The 25,545-nt window shown below is 41.5% G+C and overlaps 2 protein-coding genes across 8 annotated transcripts in view; one reads left to right on the top strand and one right to left on the bottom strand.

Moving 5' to 3' along the window:
• Positions 1–25,545, top strand: part of NSD1 (nuclear receptor binding SET domain protein 1) — a 178,691-nt gene that overhangs the window by 133,021 nt on the left and 20,125 nt on the right. For all 7 annotated transcript variants that reach the window (XM_050793152.1, XM_050793156.1, XM_050793155.1 and 4 more), the window contains 5 exons: positions 640–840; positions 3,650–3,829; positions 13,345–13,501; positions 15,157–15,362; positions 19,179–19,291. In XM_050793152.1, the coding sequence (XP_050649109.1) occupies positions 640–840; positions 3,650–3,829; positions 13,345–13,501; positions 15,157–15,362; positions 19,179–19,291 (857 nt within the window). The remainder of the gene's footprint in view (positions 1–639; positions 841–3,649; positions 3,830–13,344; positions 13,502–15,156; positions 15,363–19,178; positions 19,292–25,545) is intronic.
• On the bottom strand, positions 10,934–12,145 carry LOC126956349 (protein arginine N-methyltransferase 1-like). Its single transcript, XM_050793247.1, is given in 2 exon segments — positions 10,934–11,749; positions 11,751–12,145. Coding segments are annotated over 2 exon segments (1,005 nt in total). The 5' UTR covers positions 12,144–12,145; the 3' UTR covers positions 10,934–11,137.

Here is a 25,545-nt window from a genome sequence, read left to right as displayed (position 1 = left end):
GGGTCTCGCTCTGTCACCCAGGCTGGAGTCTACTGGTGTGATCTCAGCTCAGTCAATCTCCATTTTCCAGGCTCAAGTGATCCTCCTGTGTCAGCCTCTTAAGTAGCTGGGACCACGGGCATGCACCACCACGCCCAGCTAATTTTTGTATGTTTAGTAGAGATGGAGTTTCGCCATGTTGCCTGGGCTGGTCTTGACCTCCTGGAATCAAGCCAGCCACTCACCACGGCCTCCCAGAGTGCTGGGATTATAGGCATGAGCCTCCTCGCCCAGCCCAACTTAAATTTTGTTGGTTGCCTCCTGGGAGGTATCCCCTTAACTTGTTCCTCTGTCATCCATATTTCCTGTAAACTTGTAGTTAGTCCAGGGGCTGGATTAGGTTTGAGTTTTTTCTTTTTTTGGCGGGGGTGCCAGCGGCAAACATTTTCTGTAGACAACATGTACTATCTGTTGTATCACATCAGGGAGTGTGTATTATCAGATAGTTCATTTATAATAATACTAAGATTGTTACAGTGGGGTCAGATGATGTCAGCCCTATCAGTCCATTATAAAATTTCTTACAAACTTTTCAGCTAATGGTTTAGCATTTGGTAGATTCTTGAATTCTTATTAATTTATCTTCTTTTGGTTTCTCAGGAATCCATACCTGTTTTGTATGTAAGCAGAGTGGGGAAGATGTTAAAAGGTGCCTTCTACCCTTGTGTGGAAAGTTTTACCATGAAGAATGTGTCCAGAAGTACCCACCCACTGTTTTGCAGAACAAGGGCTTCCGGTGCTCCCTCCACATCTGTATAACCTGTCATGCTGCTAATCCAGCCAATGTTTCTGCATCTAAAGGTATGGATTTCTCATGTGGACCACTCTAACTGTAAAACCTCAGTTTCATTGGCAACAGATATTTTCTTTTTCTTTCTTTCTTTTTTTTTTTTTTTTTCTTTTTGAGACGGAGTCTCGCTCTGTTGCCCAGGCTGGAGTGCAGTGGCATGATCTCAACTCACTGCAAGCTCCACCTCCTGGGTTAACGCCATTCTCCTGCCTCAGCCTCCTGAGTAGCTGGGACTACAGGTGCCCACCACCATGCCTGGCTAAATTTTTGTATTTTTAGTAGAGACAGGGTTTCACCGTGTTAGCTAGGATGGTCTAGATCTCCTGACCTCGTGATCCACCCGCCTCGGCCTCCCAAAGTGCTGGGATTACAGGCGTGAGCCACCGCACCTGGCTGGCAACAGATATTTTCAAATGCAATCCATCATGTCACTTTATGGTGTCTCTCTAGGTTTTATCAGAGAGATTACCAACATTGTATTTGGGAGAGAAGAGGGACATAATGAACTAGTTCAGCAGCCAGGCAGTGCCAGGGCTCCACAGAACACAATGTGGTTATGTGGTAGGGTATTGAATATTTGGATTTCATATGAAATGTAGTTTGAGAAAGTGTTCAGCTGCACGTCCTCTTCTCCCTAATTGATTAGAAAACCATAGTGTAGTCTTCCCCTGGGCTTTTTTTTTTTTTGAGACGGAGTCTTGCTCTCTCGCCCGGTCTCGATCTCCTGATCTCGTGATCCACCCACCTCAGCCTCCCAAAGTGCTGGCATTACAGGCGTGAGCCACCACGCCCGACCCCCTTGGGCCATTTTTATATCTCTGGTTTCTATATGTGATATCATTCAGAAATGCATGTCAAGGCAGGATTGGGGGTTCATTTTTTATTTTTTATTTTTTTTTATTTTTTTTTTTTTTTTTTTTTTTTTGAGACAGAGTCTCGCTCTGTCGCCCAGGCTGGAGTGCAGTGGCCGGATCTCAGCTCACTGCAAGCTCCGCCTCCCGGGTTCACGCCATTCTCCTGCCTCAGCCTCCCGAGTAGCTGGGACTACAGGCGCCCACCACCGCGCCCGGCTAATTTTTTGTATTTTTTAGTAGAGACGGGGTTTCACCGTGTTAACCAGGATGGTCTTGATCTCCTGACCTCGTGATCCGCCCGTCTCGGCCTCCCAAAGTGCTGGTTTGAGCCACCGCGCCCGGCCCATTTTTTTTTTTTTTAATGAAAACTCTTGTCCTAGAAATTTCTTCTGCTTCATAGTTAAGGTGAAACCTGAGTTTTCCAAAACTGTCTGTGCATATAGGTAAACTTGAGTTTTGAAATGTGTTCTCTTTGGTAAGACAAGGTGTTTGTTTTTGTTGCTGTTGTTGTTTGTTTTTTTTGAGATGGAATTTCACTTTTGTTGCCCAACCTGGAGTGCAATGGCACGATCTTGGCTCACTGCAACCTCACCTCCCGGGTTCAAATGATTCTCCTGTCTCAGCCTCCTGACTAGCTGGGATTACAGGAACATGCCACCATGCCCAGCTAATTTTTGTATTTTTAGTAGAGACAGGGTTTCATCATATTGGTCAGTCTGGTCTTGAACTCCTGACCTCAGGTAATCCTCCTGCCTCGGCCTCCCAAAGTGCTGGGATTATAGGCATGAGCCACCTCGCCCAGTGTGTTTTTGTTTTTTGTTTGTTTTGTTTTGTTTTAAAACAGGAAGTCTCGCTCTGTTGCCCAGTGTGATCTCAACTCACTGCAATGTCCACCTCCCAGAGGTTCAAGAGATTCTCATGCCTCAGCCCCTGGAGTAGCTTGGATTACAGGTGCTTGCCACCACTCCCTGCTACTTTTTATAATTTTAGTATAGACGGGGTTTCGCCATGTTGTCCAGACTGTTCTGGAACCCCTGACCTCAGGTGATCTGCCTGACTTGGCCTTCCAAAGTGCTGGTATTACAGGTGTGAGCCACTGCGCCTGGAAAAACCCAATACTGTATCTCTGCTGGTAAATTCATGTGTGCCAAAAGAGCCTTAACTTTTTCTATAGAGGATTAAGGAGGCAAAATTTAGCAGTGTTGATGTTTCTTTTAATCAGACTGTCAGTACTTTTTTTAGGATTATTTCCTGGCCTTATGGGTCTCATAAGTAATTTAACTTGTTGGATCAAAATTGCAGTTTCGATGAATATGATGGTGTACACCTGTAGTTCCAGCTTCTTGGGAAGGTAAAGCAGGAAGTGGGAGGACTGTTTGAGCACACAGACTTTGAGGTCACGTCCAGCCTTGGCGACACAGGGAAACCCCATGTCTTTATTAATACAAAGAAAAATGAAAAGAGTTGCAGTTTAACTATTGGCCTACTTTCTTATTTTTAATTGTTGTTACAGATTGCATTAGAGGTTTTGGTGGTGGTTCGGTGATGGTTTATAATAGATGAAGTATTTGAGGGGATGTATTTCCTCTGGAGATGGTAGAGAGGTTCGTTCACTTGAAAGGCTTTAAGAATCACAGAGTTCCAGGCAAACATTGTTCTCTCCCCTCTCCCTGTTTATTCTGGGGCTGATTTCCTAGCTGTCAGGACAGTGGTTTGAGTTGGGCTTTCCCTTGTTGAAGCAGGCTCACTGACAGTTATGGGATTTGGTTCCTTTTGGAGACTTATCACATAGCTCCCATCTGAGTTTTCTTGATGGATCAAATGTTTAAGATCTATCATCTTAGTGGTCATTCCTTCTATTTGTGACATTTTTTCAATGCTAACAAATAGACTTGAATAACTCACATTCTTTTTATATTTAATATTTTTGTTTTTCTTTTGCTCGTCCCTGATTTTCCTGCTTTAGGTCGATTGATGCGCTGTGTCCGCTGTCCTGTGGCATACCACGCCAATGACTTTTGCCTGGCTGCTGGGTCAAAGATCCTTGCATCTAATAGTATCATCTGCCCTAATCACTTTACCCCTAGGCGAGGCTGCCGAAATCATGAGCATGTTAATGTTAGCTGGTGCTTTGTATGCTCAGAAGGTAAGAAATCACTTCTTCCTCTATTTGTAGTCTAAAAAGGGATTAAATCAATGTTTTAATTGGAACAAAAATACTTTTCATCATATTGCCACTGGAAACAATATTAGAAATGATACTATTCATCTGCCATTAAGGAAATGATGTCCCAAATTAATGATTATATAGCAGAACTTGTTTTTTTATTTTTTTGAGACAGCATTTCACTCTGTTGCCCAAGCTGGAGTGCTGTGGCACAATCTCAGCTCACTGCAACCTCCACCTCCCACGTTCAAGCAATTCTCCTGCCTCAGCCTCCTGAGTAGCTGGGATTACAAGTGCCCGCCACCACGCCTGACGAATTTTTTGTGTTTTTAGTAGAGACAGGATTTTACCGTGTTGGCCAGGCTGATCTCAAACTCCTGACCTCAAGTGATCCGCCCGCCTCGGCCTCCCAAAGTGCTGAACTGCGCCTGTCCAGCAGAACTTTTAAAACTTGGCTTTGTTGCCCAATGGGGAGAGGTTTTATTTTTCTTATTTTGAATAATGACTTGAGTTTTTTTGTTTTGTTTTGTTTTGTTTTGTTTTGTTTTTTGTTTTTTTTTTGAGACGGAGTCTCGCCCCGGCTGGAGTGCAGTGGCCGGATCTCAGCTCAACGCCTCCCGGGTTTATGCCATTCTCCTGCCTCAGCCTCCCGAGTAGCTGGGACTACAGGCGCCCGCCACCTCACCCAGCTAGTTTTTTGTATTTTTTAGTAGAGACGGGGTTTCTCTGTGTTAGCCAGGATGGTCTTGATCTCCTGACCTCGTGATCCACCCGTCTCGGCCTCCCAAAGTGCTGGGATTACAGGCTTGAGCCACCGTGCCCGGCCTGACTTGAGTTTTGTTAAAATGATAAACAATTGAAGCAGTAAAGACAAAAATTCACTTAATTCCACCACCAGAAAAAAAAAATCATTGCTTAATATTAAGTGGCATTACTCCAGACATTCATGCATGTCAGCAGATAGGTCAGATACCTAGATAGAAACAATTCTTGAAAATAGTATTATCATGTAATTGTGTTTTAACAAGCAATTTTATGCAAATTAATAGAAAAAGAGTGAACGTGATGGAAAAAGTGAAGGGATTTGTGAACTTTAGTTATATATTTTCTCATTGTAAGGAATATTAGTTCTTAAAAGATCATGTAGAAGAAAGATAAATTTTCTGTATATTTTATTCTTCGCTCTTTTGCCCAGGCCGGAGTGAAGTGGTGCAATCTCTGCTCACTGCAACCCCTGCCCCCACGCTGCTCCCCACCCCGCCCCCACTGGTTCAAGCAATTCTCCTGCCTCAGCCTCCTGAGTAGCTGGGATTACAGGCGCCCAACATTGTGCCCCACAATTTTTTTTTTTTTTTTTTTTTTTTTTTGGTGGAGTTGGGGTTTCACCATGTTGGCCAGGCTGGTCTCTAACTTCTGACCTCAGTTGATCCATTCTCCTCGGCTTCCCAAAAGTGCTAGGATTACAGGCGTGAGCCAGTTTGCCCGGCCATTTTATTCATTTTTAAAACACTTGTTTTTTAGAACAGAGTTAGTGTTAACCTTTCACATACTTTCTTTTCTATGCTTATCATCCCTGACAACTTGATTTTTGCTAGTTAAATGGAAGATTTTAGCACTCATCACCAGTATGTTAACTGGTTAAAGTTCTGAATTCCTTATTTCCGTTTTTCTCTTGGTTGTCTGAACTTTTGTGAGCCCACAGGTACTCATTTCTCTGCTTTGAGGCATCATTTGCCTTTGTACTAGAAGGATATCTAGTACAAAGGTAAATGATACTTTTCTAAGTTCGTGGTAATGGTATTGGTATTTTGTAATGGTATTTTTCTAGGTTCCTCGTGGACTTTGCTCCACTATCTTCTGGTGATGAGGGTGGCACCAGTTCTTCAGTTTTCTCTTTTATTTTGAGATTTTATTTTGTTGATTTAGTAGTTACTTGGAAATAATTTTTTTATTATCTACTTATTAATTATACAATTTCCTGAAAACCTGGCTGGCTCTGAACATTCTGAGGGACTAATTTTATAAAGAGTCAATATATGTAATAGAATGAGCATTATACTTCGAATCTCGAAGTCCAAGTTTGAATTCTGGCTTGTCTCTTTAGTCAAATAGCTTTACTAAGTCTTGGTTTGCTTGTTTATAAAATATAGGCTCTATTCCCTATCACACAGTCATATTTATCACATAGCATCAATTAAATGAAAAGATATGATTAAAACCCTTGCACAGTGAGAAAATAAGTTTAAATGGTCTCTGGTCTCATTTTTAATTCTCTGTAGGGCTGACTTTTTCCACAGCCTGCCTCATTTTGTTTGATTTTCTTCTAAAAATTATCTTTGTTATTACCCACTTTCCCTGCAAGATGACTTTCTCCAAGAAAACAATACCTTCTTTTTCTTTCCTCTTTCTTAAGATATCACTAAAGAAGCTGAACACGGTGGTGCATGCCTGTAGTCCCAGCTATTCAGGAGGCCAAGGTGGGAGGATTGCTTGAGCCCAGGAATTCAAGACCAGGCTGGGCAATATAGTGAGACTGACCTCCTAAACAAAACAAAACAAAAAACAGCCAAAAAAAAAAATAGCTATCACTGTGAAAGGAAAATAAATCCCAGGAGCCCCAAATCACTAAGTCAAGGGAAAAGTCAAGCTTGGAACTACATCAGGAAAACCTGCCTCCCATTTTATTCCTCAATAATACAGCTACAGGCCAGGCGCCATGGCTCACACCTCTAATCCCAGCACTTTCGGAGGCTGAGGCAGGTGGATCACATGAGGTCAGGAGTTTGAGACCAGCCTGGCCAACATGGTGAAACCCCGTCTCTACTGAAAATACAAAAATTAGCCAGGTGTGATGGCGGAAGCCTGTAATCCCAGCTGCTTGGGAGGCTGAGACAGGAGAATTGCTCTGTTCTGTTGAATTTCACCCTGGCAATGGAAACCGATAGCTTATCTTCACTGGTGTGGGACAGAAAGTCATCCTATGCTCATCTGAGACAAATGCATACCTGATTGCTTTCTCTGCCCTATTGTTTATGTAAAAATGCAGATTCACTGAGCCAGATTAAATTGTATATTCAGTGAAAGGCTGATGAAGGACTCAAAAGAATGCAACCTTTTGTTTTTTACCTACTTATGACCTGGAACCCCAAGCCCCTCCCAGAACCAATGACAATGTTACACATACTGATGTCTCTTATCTCCCTAAAATATATAAAAGCAAGCTGTACCCCCACCACCTTGGGCCCATGTTGCCAGGATCTCCTGAGGTTGTGTCATGGACGTGTTCTTTACCTTGGCAAAATAAACTTTCTAAATTGGTTGAGACTTATCACATCACTAAGGAGATTTGTATTAACAGGTGTATGTTTATGCCAATAATTCTGTAAAAGAATTTTCCTTACTTGCGATATATTGTCTCTGTAGCCAAAGACTGGAGTTTAGTTAATTCTGGAAGCTTTGTTCACTTAGTTGAAATCTGAAAGATAGTACACAGTCAGTGGATGGGTAAAACTGCTGCCACCTTAGTATAAACCAAGGCAGTACCTCCAAACCAATACAAATAAGCAGTCATTGCGTTCTGTATCATCACCTACTTGCAGTAAAAGCATGGCAGTTTCACCTTAGAAGTTTCTTGAAGTAAAAAACCTTAGTTTTATTGTATCCTGTCCATGAAGTGAACATTGTTTTCCTATTCTCTGTGATGAAGTGGGAAGTACACATAAAGCAGTTTCTTTGCATACTGATGGTTATCATGAGTTAAAGCACTCATGCAACTGAGTTTCAAGCTGAACTATCCACATTGTTCATGGAACACCATTTTTAATTGTAAGAGTTACCGATAAACTGTGGTTATTCATGCTTGGATATGTAGCAGACATTTACTTGAAAATGAACAACTGTGAGCCTGTCAATTCAAGAAAAACAACTGCAAAATAATGGCCAATGATAAAATTTGAGCTTTTAAGTGAAAATTAAAATTTTCATAAACTATTATCCTTCTACCTTCAGCTTGACAGCTTCTTAGTACTTACTGATGGGATCATGGTAGTATTAATAAATGTGATTTTAAAAGTATTATAATAGGCCATTTCGAAGATACATATGACTCAATGAACCTTTTTTTCTTTTTGAGACGGAGTCTGGCTCTGTCCTCAGGCTGGAGTGCAGTGGCGTGATCTCAACTCACTGCAACCCCCTCCTCCCGGGTTCAAGCAATCCTCCTGCCTCAGCCTCCCGAGTAGCTGGGACTACAGGTGTGTGCCACCATGCCCAGCCAATTTTTTGTATTTTTAGTAGGGACAAGGCAATATTTTTAATATAGCTAATACATGATGTTAAAAACCTTGCATGTGTAAAAGATCCATTCAAAGTAGAAGACAGATTAATGAATTTTAGTGTAGTTGTTTTAAGTTTAGTGACATAGTTTCAGTTTCCACATTGCAACTAAACTCTACACTATGGAGTTTTAGTATAGTATCAAAGAATGAATATCCATAGTTATTGAACAGGTTATTTTAGCACTCTTTTCCAGCAATATATCTGAGAGGCCATACTTTCTTCATGTGTGTCAAATAACATATTGCAACAAATGCAATTTAAAATATTTGCTAAAATGGGCTGTACACGGTGGCTTATGCCTGTAATCCCAGCACTTTGGGAGGCAGAAGGATCACTTGAGGCCAGGAGTTCAGGACCAGCCTGGCCAACATGGCGAAACCGGTCTCTACTAAAAATACAAAAATTAGCTGGGCGTGGTGGTGCATGCCTGTAGGCCCAGCTACTCAGGAGGCTAAGGCAGAAGAATCACTTGAACCAGGGAGACGGAGGTTGCAGTGAGCTGAAATTGTGTGCCTGCACTCCAGCCTGTGTGACAAAGCGAGACCCTGTCTCAAAAAAAAAAAAACATTTGCAAAAATGGGTCGGGTGCAATGGCTCGCGCCTATAATCCCAGCACTTTGGGAGGCCGAGCTGGCAGATCAGTTGAATCCAGGAGTTCCAGACAAGCCTGGCCAACCTGGCAAAAAAAACCCATCTCTACCAAAAAAAAAAAAAAAAAAAAAAAAAAAAAAAAAAAAAAAAAAAACAAACATTGGCGTGGCTCAGGAGGATGAGGCAGGAGAATCTCTTGAACCTGTCAGATGGAGGTTTCAGTGAGCTGAGATCACGCTACTGCACTTCACCCTGTGTGACAAAAATGAGGAAACATATAGTTTTTATTAAAATGTTAATCATGTTTAATGAAGTAATTCTTAGTATCTGTTTGCAGGAACTAGGAAATAAAAATTTAAAAATGATAAAATGAATTAGATACTTAAAATGAATTTAGAAACTTAAAATTTTTTTAGTTTTAAATTTATCTGTGGCAAATACCTGTAGTATATCCTGTATACACAAAAACACTTTGGGTTTCTTTGTAATTTTCAAGAGCATAATGTGGTCCTGTAAATTCAAGGAAAGCCTGAGGCCAAAAAGCCCAAGGACTGCTCCCATAAACTAAGATTATCCTGCGGTTAGTGAACAGGGATAGAAAATAGTCTTACAACTGTTTTTCCCCCTTAAAGGTAGTTAATCCAGGTAGTAGGATAATTGGTAAATTTCAAATTGTGAGGAATTGGACCCTTTCAATTTAGCAGTATGTTTAAAACGCATTTTCTCTTTCTTTCCCTCTTCCACCAAGTGTCTCATTTCATCTTCATTTTAATGGCTCATGCAGGTTTCCCTCTTCTCTCTTCCTGGTTTTTCAGCTTTCTCCTATACATTACCTCTAGTGTCGCTAGATAGACCCTCCTTCCTTGCTTCCCATCTATCTACCCAGAGTAGTTCTATTGATTTCTTCCCTCATGTTCTTCCTCAGTTCAATCTGCATTGTGCTGTGTCCTGAAATACAGAGGTGCTTGCCACTTTGTCCCCTCAGCTCTGACCTTTGACCTTTATTCAGTGGGTTTTCTTTTATCCAGGTTTCTTTTAGTGTTATATCCTTCTTTGAGTGCCTTTTTGTACATGAAATATTTCTAGTGCATCATGAATGCCAGTTTAATGAAAGGAAGATTTTTCTCCTAAGACTATGTAAGCAGACTAAACAAGTTGTAATTCAGCAAGTGACTAAGCATAGATAGGAATGTTGCAGAAGGTATCCTGCCACTGGGCTAGTTGAATTTATGTCACTGTTAGTGTACCATTCTTAGATTATTTGATTACCAAAATAGCTAAATAGAGTTTGGGACTGTATAATTGTTCTTCAGACTTGTTTTTTAGCAGCAGATACATTTCCAAATGTAGTCTTACTCTGAATTTGAGCTTCACTATACAATACAGACAAAAGGTGAGCTTTTCCAGTTGAAGTAGGAGTCTGATCTGAAACACACCCCTGGCCCCAACAAAAGTAAATAAAACTTCCACTCTTATTTTAAGAGCTTGTTGAAGAGAATTAGTAAGTAAAGGTCCTTTTGGCCGGAACTGCCATCTTCCTGTAATTCGCCAAAATGTCAAAACACAAAGGGAAAGAGGAGAGGCACCTGATACATGTTCTCTCAGCCTTTTACAAAACATGGAGTTGTTCCTTTGGCCGCATATATGCAAATCTATAAGGAAGGTGATATTGTAGACATCAAGGGAATGGGTACTTTTCAAAAAGGAATGCCCCACTAGTGTTACCATGGCAAAACTGAAAGAGTCTACAATGTTACCCAGCATGCTGTTGGCATTGTTGTAAACAAGGGCAAGATTCTTGGCAAAAGATTCAGTGTGCATATTGAGCACATTAAGCACTCTAAGAGCCAAGATAGCTTCCTGAAACGTGTGAAGGAAAATGATCAGAAAAAGAAGCCGAAGAGAAAGTTACCTGGGTTCAACTGAAGCACTAGCCTGCTCCACTCAGAGAAGCATACTGTGAGAACCAATGGGAAGGAGCCTGAGCTGCTGGAACCTATTCCCTATGAATTCATGGCATCATAGGTGTTAAAAATATAAAAGATCTCTGGACTGTTTAAAACAAAAAAAAAAGCAAAAGTCAGCATGGGAATAAATTATATATAAAGTGCCAACAGAAGTATGTTTATAGTAGGAATTTTTTTTTTTGTTCTTTCCCAGCTGAAGATTTATTGGCATAAATGCAACCATATAAAAACATAAGTCATGAAAAACAGTCATGATGTGCCCTCCCCATCCCCCCAGCCCAGGCCCCTAAAGCTTCCTCTGCCGGAGGGAGGGAGAGAGAGGAAGGGGGAGCCCCACAATCGTCTAGGAGCGCTCAGCCCCTGGGCCTGTGCAGGGTAGGAGAGTCGGGCCTCAGCGCATCCTATAGCCTGTGGAGCAGGACAGGTTGCACAGATGGCCCTTGAAATTTAGGTTGACGGTGAAGTCCAGGTCCCAATTGTTCTTGGCGTTGGGCCACATGCCGATGGTGCTGAAGATCTCCTCGCCTGTCTTCAAGGTCAGGTAGTCCTCCATGTAAAACACCATCTGCTTCCAGTGCTTGTACAGGGACTCGGGGCTGATGGAAAAGCCGGTCCTCTTGTGGCAGTGCATAAACTCGATGTTGAAGTAGGCCACCTGGGCGTGCACGTAGTTATTCTGTTTCACTTGCAGGCAGAACGGGGAGGTGAAGGTCAGGTCTTCCACCTTGACGGTGTAGATGTCTACCTCCTTTATGAGGCAGGCGTTGTTGACCAGCTGTTTGAGGTCCACTAGGGGCTCCTTGATGGCCACATCTTTGATGCAAGACATTTCGAAGCCGTAAGCGTTCTCCCACCTGTGGATCTTGTAGGCTTTGTACTGCCGGTCCTCGATGACCGTCACATACAGTGTGGCCCGGTCTGGGAAGATGAGGCTTATTGGGCGCCAGTCACTTGTCAGGGCGTGGAGCACGGTGTTGAGCATGGACTCCTAGAAGAGGCAGTTAGCCCATCCACTTGCTGATGATGATGTCCACCTTTTCCACCGGGAGCTCTACCTCCGCCACCTTCCCCTTGATGATGGTCACCAAGTGGTCTAACTTGTTGGCTTTGACAATCTTCACCGCATATTCAGAGCTAGTGGAACCACTCGATCCCAATGACGTTGCGGGCCCGGCCTTGGCGGCGAACATGCAGAGGATGCTTGTGTCCGTGCCCCCATCCAGCACTACCTTGTCCTTGAAGAGGTGATGGTTGTGAAACATGGAGTTGCTGAAGTGGGCGTAGGAGTCACAGTAGTAATCTTTGGACGTTATGCTCTCGACGTCCGGCTTCTCGCTGCTTTCCGCCTGGCCACAGGACACCTCCATGATGCAGTTCGCGACCTCGGCGGCCGCCATCTTCACCCACGCCTCCTAACTCCTCCGGTCGCCGAGACCCCCGCCTTTTTCTATAGTAGGATTTTAAGAGGTGAAAGAAGCACAGTGAGAACAAGATTAACTCAAATATATTCTTTGCTAAGGCTTTACTCCCCTCTTCAGGGTAAAACTTGGAATTACATGTTTGAGTTTAGCATGTTTGAAGCATGCTCATTTCTGGCAACAGTGTGGCTCATTTCTTTTTGGCAACAAAATAAAATGCCTGCCTATCTGTTGAAACTACTGTGTTTTGAAAGTATTTGTATTTTATATATTTATTTATTTGAGACAAGAGTCTTGCTCTGTCACCCTGCTTGGAGTGCAGTGTTTCGGTCTCTGCTCACTGCAACTTCCACCTCCCAGGTTCAAGCAATTCTCGTGTCTCCGCCTCCCAAGTAGCTGGGAATACAGGCATGTGCCACCACACCTGGCTAATTTTTTTGTAGATAGGGGGTTTCACCCTGTTGGCCGGGGTATTCTGTAACTCCTGACCTCAGGTGATCCACCCGCCGCAACCTGCCAAAGTGTTGGGATTACAGGCCTGAGGCACTGCGCTCAGCCCAAAAGTTAGTAATTTTAAAAGGAGGGAAGAAACTAACCATATAGAGTTACTACTTATGTGTCAGCTGCTACTAGGTGATTTATTAGCTAGGTGAGTCCTCAAACAAATGTGGTTATTGTTTATTAGAGAAAACTCCTTACCGCTGAGGAAATTGTAGCTCAGCAAGGAAAGTGAATTTCTCAAAGCCATGTAGTCCTAGAGCTAGAATTCCAATCTGAACCTGACTAGAGTTAAATAAAGCTTATGCTGTTTATACTCTGGTCATTGTGTGTCACTGATAATGTTTTTATTTAGTATGTCTTTTAGTGAAGAGAAAGAAAAATATATATATGTGTGTATGGATCTACACATACATGACTTTTACAGGTTTCCTTGTGACTTCATTGCTTTAACTTAATTTTGCCAATAGGGTCTCATGTTTATTAACTGTGAATCTAACAAGCTTTCAGGGGAGCAGTGTTAAGGAATGTTGGAGCGGGAATACTTCTTCAGCATAGATTTTCTGGATAACCAGTTAAACTAATAAGCCCTAAGCTGGTTAAGAGCTGAGCAAAAGCTATTTTAACTGGGTTCTTAAATGCGGTATTGTGGTCTGAATGCCACTTTTTTTTATTCCCACAGGAGGCAGCCTTCTGTGCTGTGATTCTTGCCCTGCTGCTTTTCATCGTGAATGCCTGAACATTGATATCCCTGAAGGAAACTGGTATTGCAATGACTGTAAGGCAGGCAAAAAGCCACACTACAGGGAGATTGTCTGGGTAAAAGTTGGACGATACAGGTAATCCTGGAGAATAGCACTCATTTCTTTTACTATCCTCTGTTTCTTAAGACCTCTCAGATACAATGCTTAACGTATTTTCTAATGATCTACTTAATTAGGCGTGGTACTCCTCCCCTCTTCTTATTGATGTTTTTCCTTATAGGAAAAGAAACCTAACTTTATGATTTGCAATTATAGGAATAATACGTGTTCTTTGTGGAAAATTTTTTTTTTCTTTTATGTATTTTTTGGAAAGTTTTTTTTAATGAAAACACACTAATAATCTCATAAGGCAGGTACATTGTTAACACTTCAGCATATGTACTCCCAGATGTATCAGTCCACAGTTATGTCCCCCCACCATCCAAAATAACTGTCTTTACAGATTATTACTGTTTTGTGTCTTGGGTTGTTTGTTTTGAGACAGGGTATCCTGTCTGGAGTGCAGTGGTGTGATCATTGCTCACTGCAACTTCAAACTTCTGGGCTTAAGCGATCCTGCTGCCTCAGCCTCCTGAGTAGCTGGGACTACAGATACATGCCACTGTGCCCAGCCATTTTTTCTTTTTAAAAATATTTTGATTGAATGTGGAAAGCACAAAGGATGTAACATGCATAATTTTAAAGAATAACAAAAGTGACACCTGTGTATGTACCTTCCACTTAAATAAATAGAACACTATTGGTACTTTTGAGGTCTGTTCCATGCCCTGATTCCATTCTCTCCTACACCCAGAGGTAATCACTGTACTAAATTTTAGGTTTTTCATTCCTTCGCCCTTCTGTGAGAGTTTAATGTTTTCTTTGGTATGTTTTAGACCTTTATGTAAAGGAATTATTGTTGATATATTTTTCTGCAACTTTTTTCATTCACTTTTGTGCCCCTGAGATTCATCATAGTATAGTATGCTGGTTCATTCATAGTTCACTGTTCCTTTATACAGTCACATAATGTCTAGTTCACTTACCCATTTTCCTGTTTGGACTGTGAACATTTGGTCAGTTTTTCTTGGTTTATATACTTGGGACCTTGATTATAAGTATATACTTATATACAAGTATATATTTGGTTTATATACTTAGGGCCTTCTCTAGGGCATTCTCTGGAGTAAAGTAGGTAGATAGAGGTTTCCAGCTTTAATAGGTAATAACATATTGTCTCCCTAAAATGGTTGTGTAGTAATTTACATTCTTTGATTTTGTTTGTATATGTTTGTGTTTTGACTTCTTGGTGCTGTTCTTCCATAATTATTGAAAGTTTCCTTTTTAAAGGCCAAATTGTATTTTATTTTGTATAGTATACCATGGGTAATACTATTATTTTCTTGATGTTGAGCATTTATATTTTTTCCAGTTTTTCCTTCTTATAATGCTTCAGTGAATGTTATTGTCATAAATGTCTGTTCCTATATCATTATTTCCTTTAGGTAGAGTCCTTGAAGTTGAATAATTAGTCTAAGGGAGTGTGTGCCTATATAAGAATGTGGGCAGGGGTTTTCCAACTTCTAGCACATACAATTGTTTGTGTTCTAGTTAGGTTGTAAGAATGCCGTAAGATGGACTTTAATGTGGACAGACAGACATTGCTAATCCTTACTCTTATATGAGTAGATTATTTTCCTAATGCTTTGCAGCTTTCTAGAGGTTTCCCTTCTCCTTTTCACCTTTCCCAGGTGGTGGCCAGCTGAGATCTGCCATCCTCGAGCTGTTCCTTCCAACATTGATAAGATGAGACATGATGTGGGAGAGTTCCCTGTCCTCTTTTTTGGATCTAATGACTACTTGTGGACTCACCAGGCCCGAGTCTTCCCTTATATGGAGGGTGATGTGAGCAGCAAGGATAAGATGGGCAAAGGAGTGGATGGGACATATAAAAAAGGTAACTTTACCCTTTTTGTTTCTCAGGCAAACATATACCTCTGTTGCCTGAGTGTCTGCTCTGTTTTAGAATTCACATATGCTCCATTTTGAAACTGCCTTTGTCCTCTCAGGGCATTATGTGGCTACAAATACCGTATTTTGCAAGGAAGTTGACCCATGTAACTCATTATTTTTGAACCTTAATCTTTACTTAATTAGAATTTCCTTGAGCTTTTTTTTGACTTATCAGTTGCTTTGTCAGCATTCCATCAAATAATGGAGTTTTGAAACTATTTCATAGAGGAAACACTTCAGTTTGCTAGACAGAGGCTCAGATCTCTAGCAGAGCTACATTGGCTCCAAGGAGTTTAGTCTTTTCTTTTCTTTCTTTTTTAAAGCTTGTTGGAAAGAAACAAAATTCACCAGATATTGTAGAGCAAACTAGTAAAGGTCAAAGCATAAATGCTCTGAATCAAAATAAAGTTTTGTAAACTGGCCTAGCAATGAAGGCAGAGTACCCTGTTATCAGCAGAACTAGTTTTACTACTTACCAGGTGGTCGAATCAACTTTGAACCTGGTTTTCTCTTATCATATAATGGAGAAAGTTTGCTCTTGGAATTCAGTGGGATTACAAAAAGTGTCCCTGCAGAGTACATAATTGGTATCCCCTTAGTGGTAATTACCTTCTTCCTCTAGCTGTCCTTCGAAAGATAATATATCTCTTGCTATTTATTATATTTGGTCCTTAAAGTACAAATGATTCCGAACTCAAAATGGTCCAACTTACAGCTTTACAATGATGCACTTCCATTATGTTCCTCAGCTTATGATGGGGTTATATCCAGGTAAACCAGTTGTTAACAAGAGGAGGATCTGTGTAAGATTTTGTCTATAGGGTGAGATGAAAAGGGATTCTAAGCAAGTGGCATGGAAGAAGATTCTAAGCAGGTAAAGCTTCCTGGTTAGGGAATGAGAGTAATGTCGATAGGGAACAAGTTTAACAAAGGTTCTGTTTGCCACATGTTATTTTAGTAGCTCCTCACTTAACCTGTTTGTCTTGTGGTTTCTATACAGAGATATGGGCTATCTATCAGTTCTACTGCTAATACAAAAATACATAATACTGTGCTATTAGTACTAATACTTGAGGAGCTGGGGTCTTGAGTCTTGTAATCTCAGGTGGTCAGGGATCAAGTGACCAGTGTTTTGGCCTGCACAGAGCTGGCCACCACTGAGGTTGGGGGAGAAGGTGGAGTATAAGGAATACCTCAGGTCTGAGCCTGCCTAAGCTCTGAGATTCTGCGTCAGTGAGGGGGTTTCTAGGTGCCTCTGACTTCTTGGAACTTGTATTTTTGCAGGGGAATCTGAAATAGATACCAGCAGTCGAAATATCTGCTAGGATTTTGGTATTGTTAATATTGTGGCAGAAGTGTGCATTGTATATGCTGTGGGAACAGAGCAAGAGGAAGCTGGGGAGCAATGTTTGGAAGTCATAGATGATTACTAAGTGACTCTGAGGAATGAATCATAATAATAATAATTACCATTTTTGTTTGCCAGACCCTGTTCATTATTTATTTTCTGCTTTAAGTGCTTATGATAACCCTATGAGGTAGATACCATCCTGATCTTGCAGGTGAGGAAACTGAGGCACATTAATGTTAAAGTACTTGCCCCCAATGTATCAATACCAGTAAGTGATAGAGGAAGGTTTCTCACTCTGATAATAGGGCCAGAATCTAAACTCTTAACCTCTACACTGACTTTGAAGAAGGAAAAGGACTTAAAATGTGATACATTTTATCAAGAAGACATCACATGGGAAAGCACATGTTGAATCTGTTAATAAAATCCTGAGTTAGCAACCTCCAAGTATTTGGGATGGTTTCAGCACAAGGTTGAGGGAGTGCTGGGCTATTTTCCTGAAAGGATGAAGATCTAACTAGATCCCTAATTAGAGCAGAGTTTTAAAAACTTCAGCCTGCGACATTGTTGGGCCGTTTAAAAGGTGAGAGGCTGCACGTGGGAAAATCAGTGAGAGGCAGAAATGACGAGACTGTGCTGGGCAAGGTGGCTCACGCCTATAATCCCAGTACTTTGGGAGGCTAGGCGGGTGGATCCTTTGAGGTCAGGAGTTCGAGACCAGCCTAGCCAACACATTGAAACCCTGTCTCTACTAAAAATTTTTAAAAATTAGCTGGGCATGGTGATGCGCACCTGTAATCCCAGCTACTCGGGAGGCTGAGGTAGGAAAATCGCTGGAACCCGGGAGACAGAGGCTGATGCCACTGCACTCCAGCCTGGGTGACAGAGCAAGCGAGACTCTGTGTGTCTACCCACCCACCCCCTGCCCTCACCACCACCAAAAAAGAAAGAAAGAAAGAAAGAAAGAATGAGACTAACAGTGAATTGTTCATGGGGATGAAGAATATGATTTATGTTGGATAGATGTTAAGGAGGTAGACTAGGACATGCTGAATAATGTCCTAGTCTGCCTCCTTAGAAGAACACATTTTAGGACAATTTAGATGATTCTCCTGGAAAGGACACATTTTAGGACAATTTAGATGACTCCATGGAACACATACCAACAAGGAAATGAAGAAAAAGGATGGGTCAGAGGGGAGAGTTTCTTTAAAGGATGACAGAGCTTGGAGAAAGGCACAGAGAAAGTGGGAAGAATGGGACTCTCAGAGTTTTTAATGTGGGTGAAGAATAATGAATTACAGTTTTAAGTGCAGAATGAGAATCTTAAGATTTTGTTGGACTTTTCAGATATTGCAATCTTTTAAGCATGAGAAAATACAGGGGCCGGGCACAGTGACTCATGTGTGTAATCCTAACACTTTGGGAGGCTGAGGCAAACAGATACCTTGACCTTAGGAGTTTGAGGCCAGACTGGGCAACATGGCAAAACCTTGTCTCTACAAAAAAATTAGCCTGGCATGGTGGTACATGCCTATAGTCCCAGCTACTCGGGAGGCTGAGGTGGGAGGATCACTTCAGCCTAGGAGGTCGAGGCTGCAGTGAGCTGTGATTGTGCCATTGCATTCCAACCAGGATTTTAGAGTGAGACCCTGTCTCAAAAAAAAAGTACAGGACTTGAGTGTAGATTATTTATGAAGGTCTGTGTATGATTAGAGCTAATAGTTTATATTTACAAAACAAGTCTTAGGATAAGAGGCAAGAAGGAGAACAAAGCTTCAACTTTGAATTTCTGCCTAAGAAGTAGCATGTTTCCAAAAGTGCGAGGTTTAGGACTGAGGAAAGAAAGGCCTAAAGGCAGTGACTTTGCTAAGCAGATGAAGTGTAGTTGTTAGGAGATGGTATCTGTGGGCTTTTTAAAGTCATTTAGCTGTTTATTGTTTTCTCATCTAAAGCACGGTTGTCTAATCTTTTGGCTTCCCTGGGCCACATTGGAAGAAGAATTGTCTTAGGCCAAACATAAAATACACTAACAGTAACAATAACTGATGAGCTAAAAAAAAAAAAGAAAAAATCAGTGCATAATTTTTATGATATCCACCACCACAGATAAGCAAAAAAGTCCTCGTATTCAAATGGTTGGACACCCGTGATCTAAAGGGTGGTAGTCTGTATAGCCATTTAGTTCTAGATTATGTTTTGTCTTAATACTATGTCTGAATACCCTTCGGACTACATTACCTGTTTGAAAATAGCTGTTATGTGTTTTCTTTTTCATATAGCGTTGGTCAATTTTTGTGTAAAAAATAGAGTTTCTCCAACTTAAAGAGGAAAAAGTAAAAAATAAGTGAATAAATAAATAATTCCATCCAGAGATTTGAAAGTGACTTGTGCTGTCTGTTTTCATAGCTCTTCAGGAAGCTGCAGCAAGGTTTGAGGAATTAAAGGCCCAAAAAGAGCTAAGACAGCTGCAGGAAGACCGAAAGAATGACAAGAAACCACCACCTTATAAACATATAAAGGTGAGGAGAAAATCTTGGGGGACCTTCTCTGGAGAGAAACGGAATAGCTGGCTCTTCCCACTCTGTTCATGACAAGAATGGAAGCACAAGCATAGTTCGTTTTAGGTAGAGGTATGAGCTTTAAAGAAGATAAGAAATAGCCGGGCGTGGTGGCTCACGCTTGTAATCTCAGCACTTTGGGAGGCCGAGGCGGGTGGATCACCTGCAGTCAGGAGTTTGAGACCAGCCTGGCCATTATGGTGAAACCCCTTCTCTACTAAAAATACAAAAGTTAGCCTGGCGTAGTGGCGGGTGCCTGTAGTTCCAGCTACTCGGGAGGCTGAGGCTGAAGAAATGCTTGAACCCGGGAGGCAGAGGTTGCAGTGAGCCGAGATCGTGCCACTACACTCCAGCCTGGGCGACAGAGTAAAACTCCGTCTCAAAAAAAAAAAGAAAAAAAGAAGATAAGAAACAAGTACCAGAGCACCATTCCTAGCACATTGCCAGGATTACCAATGTCAGGAAAATTAATTTTAAGTGCACCTAGCCTTTAATCTAACTAGTAAAATAGTCATCACCATTATCATCTGGGTCCAGTGGAGCCTTTGTATTTTAAATATTTTTTAAAGAGACAGTGGAGAACAAATTTGTTAGAAATGTTAGTGTTACGTTGTTGCTGAAATAATTGCAGTTTTGTCATTACTTTTAATGGCAAACCTCAATTACTTTTGCACCAACCTAATATTTACTAAATCCTTTTTACAAACCTCCTTTTATCAGATAAGTTAGTGGTGATGCTCAAGTATCATAAAACATGAAAGAATATTGTTAGGCCTGTTGAGAAAAGGAGGTTACTCAGGTTGTTCTTGTAAAACATCTTTGATGGCATTGTTCCTGGATGAGAATACCCTGTTTCTTTTTTGTTCTTAGAAATGCATTATTTGTTCACTTGTCCTTTGTGTGTGTGTGTGTGTGTGTGTGTGTGTGTGTGTGTTTTTTTTTGTTTGTTTGTTTTTGAGATGGAGTCTCCCTCTGTCTTCAAGGCTGGAGTGAAGTGGCGCAATCTTGGCTCACTGCAACCTCCATCTCCCAGGTTCAAGCAGTTCTCCTGCCTCAGCCTCCCCAGTAGCTGGGATTACAGGCGCACACCACTGTATGTGGCTAATTTTTGTATTTTTAGTAGAGATGGGGGTTTGCCGTGTTGGCCAGGCTGGTCTCGAGTTCCTGACCTCAGGTGATTGACCCGCCTCAGCCTCCAAAGTGCTGAGATTACAGGCATGAGCCACCACACCTGGCTGTGTGTTTCTGAAGACTGATAATCTGAGATGTTACTTGGAGATTAATTTCACCACCATCTTTAGAATCTAGTATGTTTACGTTTGTCTCAAATATTGGATCAAGCATAGTTAAACTGAAAAACTTTTGTTGTTTATCAGAAATTCAGATTGAACTAGATGACTTGGATTTTTATTTGCTAAATCTGATAACCCTACAGAAAGCAGACCTTCAAGATCGTATCCCCAGTGTTTTATACTTGCTTTGCTTTTTTATTTTTAAACTCCTTTCCTCAAGTGTAGTAGACAGTCTTTTATACTTTTTTAAACGACAATGCAGTACTTTGGGTAATACTGTGAGAAGTCTAAAGTGTGACAGTTTATTTCACTATTTTGTCGTGCTTATATGTGATTCCATTGTGTTTCCCTTTTCTTATTATTTCCGTCTTCCTTAGCATAGTTGTGGATTATGATGAGTAATAATGTTGTGTAATGATGAAGTAGTAAGTTACAAGATACAGGAAATGTAAGAACACTAAGATTCCATACTGTGTCTTAGATTTTGTCTGATGGACTTATATGGTATTTACAAGACAGAATCAGTTTTGTTCTTTGTGTGTTTCTTTGAGACAGGGTCTCACTCTGTGACCCAGGCTGGAGTGCATTGGCACAATTTTGGCTCACTGCAACCTCTGCTTCCTGGGCACAAGCAATTCTCCTGCCTCAGTCTCCTAAGTAGCTGGGATTACAGACCTGAGCCACCAACGCCTGGCTGATTTTGGTATTTTTTGTAGAGTTGGAGTTTCACCATGTTGCCCAGGCTTGTCCTGAACTCCTGAGCTCAAAGCAATCCACCCACCTCAGCCTCCCAAAGAGGTGCGATTACAGGTGTGAGCTACCACACTTGGCCTGAATTTTATTCTTTTAAATAAGAATGTTTTCAAACTTTGGAAGACCTCTAAAAAGGGATAAAAGTCATAAACACTGCTTCTGAAGGCTTTTTTTTTTTTTTTTTCCTCCAATTTTTTTCTTCCCTGAGACAGAGTCTTGCTGTGTTGCCCAGGCTGGGGTGCAGTAACATGATCTTAGCTCACTGAACCTCCATCTCCTGGGTTCAACCCATTTTCCTGCCTCAGCTTCCCAAGTAGCTGGGACTACAGGTGTGTGCCACCAAACCCGGCTGATTTTTGTGTTTTTAGTAGAGATGGGGTCTCACCATGTTAGCCAGGCTGCTCTTGAACTCCTGACCTCAGGTGATCCGCCTGCCTCGACCTCCCAAAGTGCTGGGATTACAGGCGTGAGCCACCGTGCCTGGCCCAATTTTTTTTTTTTTTCTTTATTAGAGATGAGGATCTCACTATGTTGCCTAGGCCGATATCCTGGCCTCAGGTTATCTTCCCACGTTGGCCTCCCAAATTATTGGGATTATAGGCATGAGCTGTCACTCCTGGCCTTTCGATTATTACTTTAAATGTCATAAAATATCCATACCGAGATTAGATTAAAAAAAGAACAAAGAATGAAAAAAGTCATAAACTATTATTCCTTACAAATAATTACAACTTCTGAAATTAAGAATTTCAAAACCTATAATTGGATCTAAATGAGTCTCACAATGTATGTGACATATAATCTCAGAACATAGTTTTTAGGCCTCAGAAATGGAAAATAATTCTATTCACATAGTCCTAAGAGTCAGATAACAGCAAGGTAGGCATTTTAGAGTTACCATATCAACCATATTGAGCTATTGAGACAGCAGTTTCCTGTGAGTGATCTCATCAAGAATTTAAAGGCCAACTTCTTCCCTCCCCCACCCCCTTTTTTTTTTTAAATAAACATTTCCAGGAAAAGGATCTAGAGCAAGCATTGGCAAACTATGGTTCATGGGCAAATCTGGTCTACTGCCTATTCTTGTAATACTCTTGAGCTACAGGTTGTTTTTACATTTTTCAGTGGTTGGCAGAAAAGAGGTTTTGTGACACATAAAGATTATATGAAATTCAACTTTCAATCAGTATCCAGAAAATTTTATTGGAATACAGGCATGCTTTTTCATTCACATATTACATATGGCTTCTTTTATATTACAGTGGCAGAGTCGAGCTACATATGGAGATATATGGCCTGCAAAGCCTAAAGTATTTACTTTCTGACCCTTTACAGAAAAAGTTACTTAACTCCTGATCTATAGTGAGATGTACTTAGAATTACATATCCATGTCTTTGTTCTTAACCATGTGGGATTTCTTTTGTTGGTTTGCTTTTGGTTTATGATATGATAAGTATGAAACTTATTTTTGGATTAATAACAGGTTAGAGCAGTTGATAAACAATGATTGAAACATATATTTTCCAGCCTGGGCAACAGAGCAAAACCCAGTCTCTACAAAAATTACAAAAAAAAAAAAAAAAAAATTTCTAGGTGCCTGTTGTCCCAGCTACCTGGGAGGCTGAGGTGGGAGAATCACCTGAGCCTGGAAAGTCAACACTGCAGTGAGCTGTGATTGTGCTGCTGCACTCCAGTCTGGGGGACAGAGTAAGACCCTGTCTCAAAACAAAAACATATATTTATAGAGAGAAATATATAGTTCAGGTAAAAATACTTTGAATCAGAAGTGAATGTTCAAATGCCCTATTCAGGTGTTGTAGTCTTGGGTGACTGAGATTAGCTGTTGTCTATCCCCTTAGAATTTGCCTTAGATATTGTAAGCCTTATGCCTTATGGCTTCCAGTTGCATATGTTGAGGGTATTTCTCCGTTAACAAGAAGTTTCCAAACCTCAACCAGTATTTGATGAATCTAGGAACCGATTTGGCAGTGAGACCTACATCGTTTTTCCCCACTGACAGCATCTTGCTCGTCACCCAGACTGGAGTGTCTTGTAGGCCTACATGATCCTCCCACTATAGTTTCCTGAGTAGCTGGGACCTCAAGCACTTGACACCATGCCCGGCTAAGCTTTAAAAATTTTTTTTAGACATAGGGTTTCATTGTGTTGCCCGGGCTGGTCTTGAACTTCTGGGCTCAAAAAATCCTCCAGTCTCTGCCTCCGAAAGTGCTGGGATTACAGATGTGAGCCACTGCACCTGGCCTCCTCCTGTTAAATTTTGATAGAAAAATGGTTTGATGACAGTATATATCCAGATTGTAGATTTTATAATATTAAAGGGGAGCAGGCAAATAATAAAATGCAAGAAATGAAAGCATTTGAAAATTTAGAGGATAGAAATAACTTTTAAGTAGTGATTTTAGCCCGGGCCCAGTGGCTCACGCCTGTAATCCCAGCACTTTGGGAGGCCGAGGCAGGCGGATCACGAGGTCAGGAGATCAAGACCATCCTGGCTAACAAGGTGAAACCCCGTCTCTACTGAAAATACAAAAAATTAGCCAGGTGTGGTAGCGGGCGCCTGTAGTCCCAGCTACTCGGGAGGCTGAGGCAGAAGAATGGCATGAACCCAGGAGGCAGAGCTTGCAGTGAGCTGAGATTGCGCCACTGCACTCCAGCCCAGGGGAAAGAGCAAGATTCCGTCTCAAAAAAAAAAAAAGTGATTTTAGGTGGACTGGAATGAGTAATCTAGAATATTTGATATGAGAGAAACAATCATAAGGACATTATATAAGAAAGGAAGAATTTAATATGTCTACCATGTTTCAGAGGCAGCTAGGTGCTGTACTATACATATATTTCTTATTCTCACAATAGTCTTGCAAGTAATTTATTCAAAATCACACAGTTCCTGAACAGTCCAATTTTTTGTGTGGTTTGTGTCTCAGAAGACTAAATTTGACTGTTTCCACTGAAATAATATGAAATGAGGGGAGATACATTCTCATGCACAAATCCATTATTGTATTAGAACATCTGTTGTCTTTCCTTATTATTGCTAGTATTTGTTAAAACCTCTACATTAATGACTTTGGTATTACAATAACTATTTGACCTTCATGTTGTACCTTACCAGACTTTCACTATATTTTTGAGCACCAGCACTGCTTCTAAATTAATCCATGAGTGACATTGCTATAGTCCTTTTAAAAGATTTTAAGGCCGGGCGCGGTGGCTCACGCCTGTAATCCCAGCACTTTGGGAGGCCGAGGCGGGCGGATCACAAGGTCAGGAGATCGAGACCACGGTGAAACCCCGTCTCTACTAAAAATACAAAAAATTAGCCGGGTGCGGTGGCGGGCGCCTATAGTCCCAGCTACTCGGGAGGCTGAGGCAGGAGAATGGCCTGAACCCAGGAGACGGAGCTTGCAGTGAGCGGAGATCGTGCCACTGCACTCCAGCCTGGGGGACAGAGCGAGACTCTGTCTCAAAAAAAAATAAAAAATAAAAAATAAAAGATTTTAAATTGTAAGCAGGATGTGGTGATACCTGCCTGTAGTCCCAGCTACTTGTGAGGCTGATGCAGGAGGCATAGAGGAACTCAAATTACGCACAGATGATTTCATGCCATTAATTTGCCACTTAAGAATAGTGCTTTTGCCCGGCGTGGTGGCTCAGGCATGTAATCCCAGCACTTTCGGAGACCGAGGCAGGCAGATCACCTGAGGTCAGGAGATCACAAGGTTAGGAGATCGAGACCAGCCTGGCCAACATAGTGAAACTCCATCTTTCCTAAAAATACAAAAATTAGCCAGGCTTGGTGGTGCGTGCCTGTAGTCCCAGCTACTTGGGAGGCTGAGGCAGGAGAATCGCTTGAACCCAGGAGGCAGAGGTTGCAGTGAGCCAAGATCCCACCACTGCACTCCAGCCTGGGTGACAGAGCTAGACTCCCTCTCAAAAAAAGGAAGGAAGAATAATGCCTATTTTTTTGTAGCAGCAAATGTGGCACCACCAGGTGGCAAGAGCAGAAACCTAGTTATTTATTTTTTGAGACCGAGTCTTGCTCTTGTTACCCAGGCTGGAGTGCAATGGCACAATCTAGGCTCACTGTAGGCTCCACCTCCTGGGTTTACTTATACCATTCTCCTGCCTCAGCCTCCCAAGTAGCTGGG

Source organism: Macaca thibetana, chromosome 6, assembly GCF_024542745.1.
Source record: "Macaca thibetana thibetana isolate TM-01 chromosome 6, ASM2454274v1, whole genome shotgun sequence".
Classification (NCBI taxonomy): domain Eukaryota; kingdom Metazoa; phylum Chordata; class Mammalia; order Primates; family Cercopithecidae; genus Macaca; species Macaca thibetana.
This window is presented reverse-complemented; position numbering and strand designations above follow the sequence as displayed.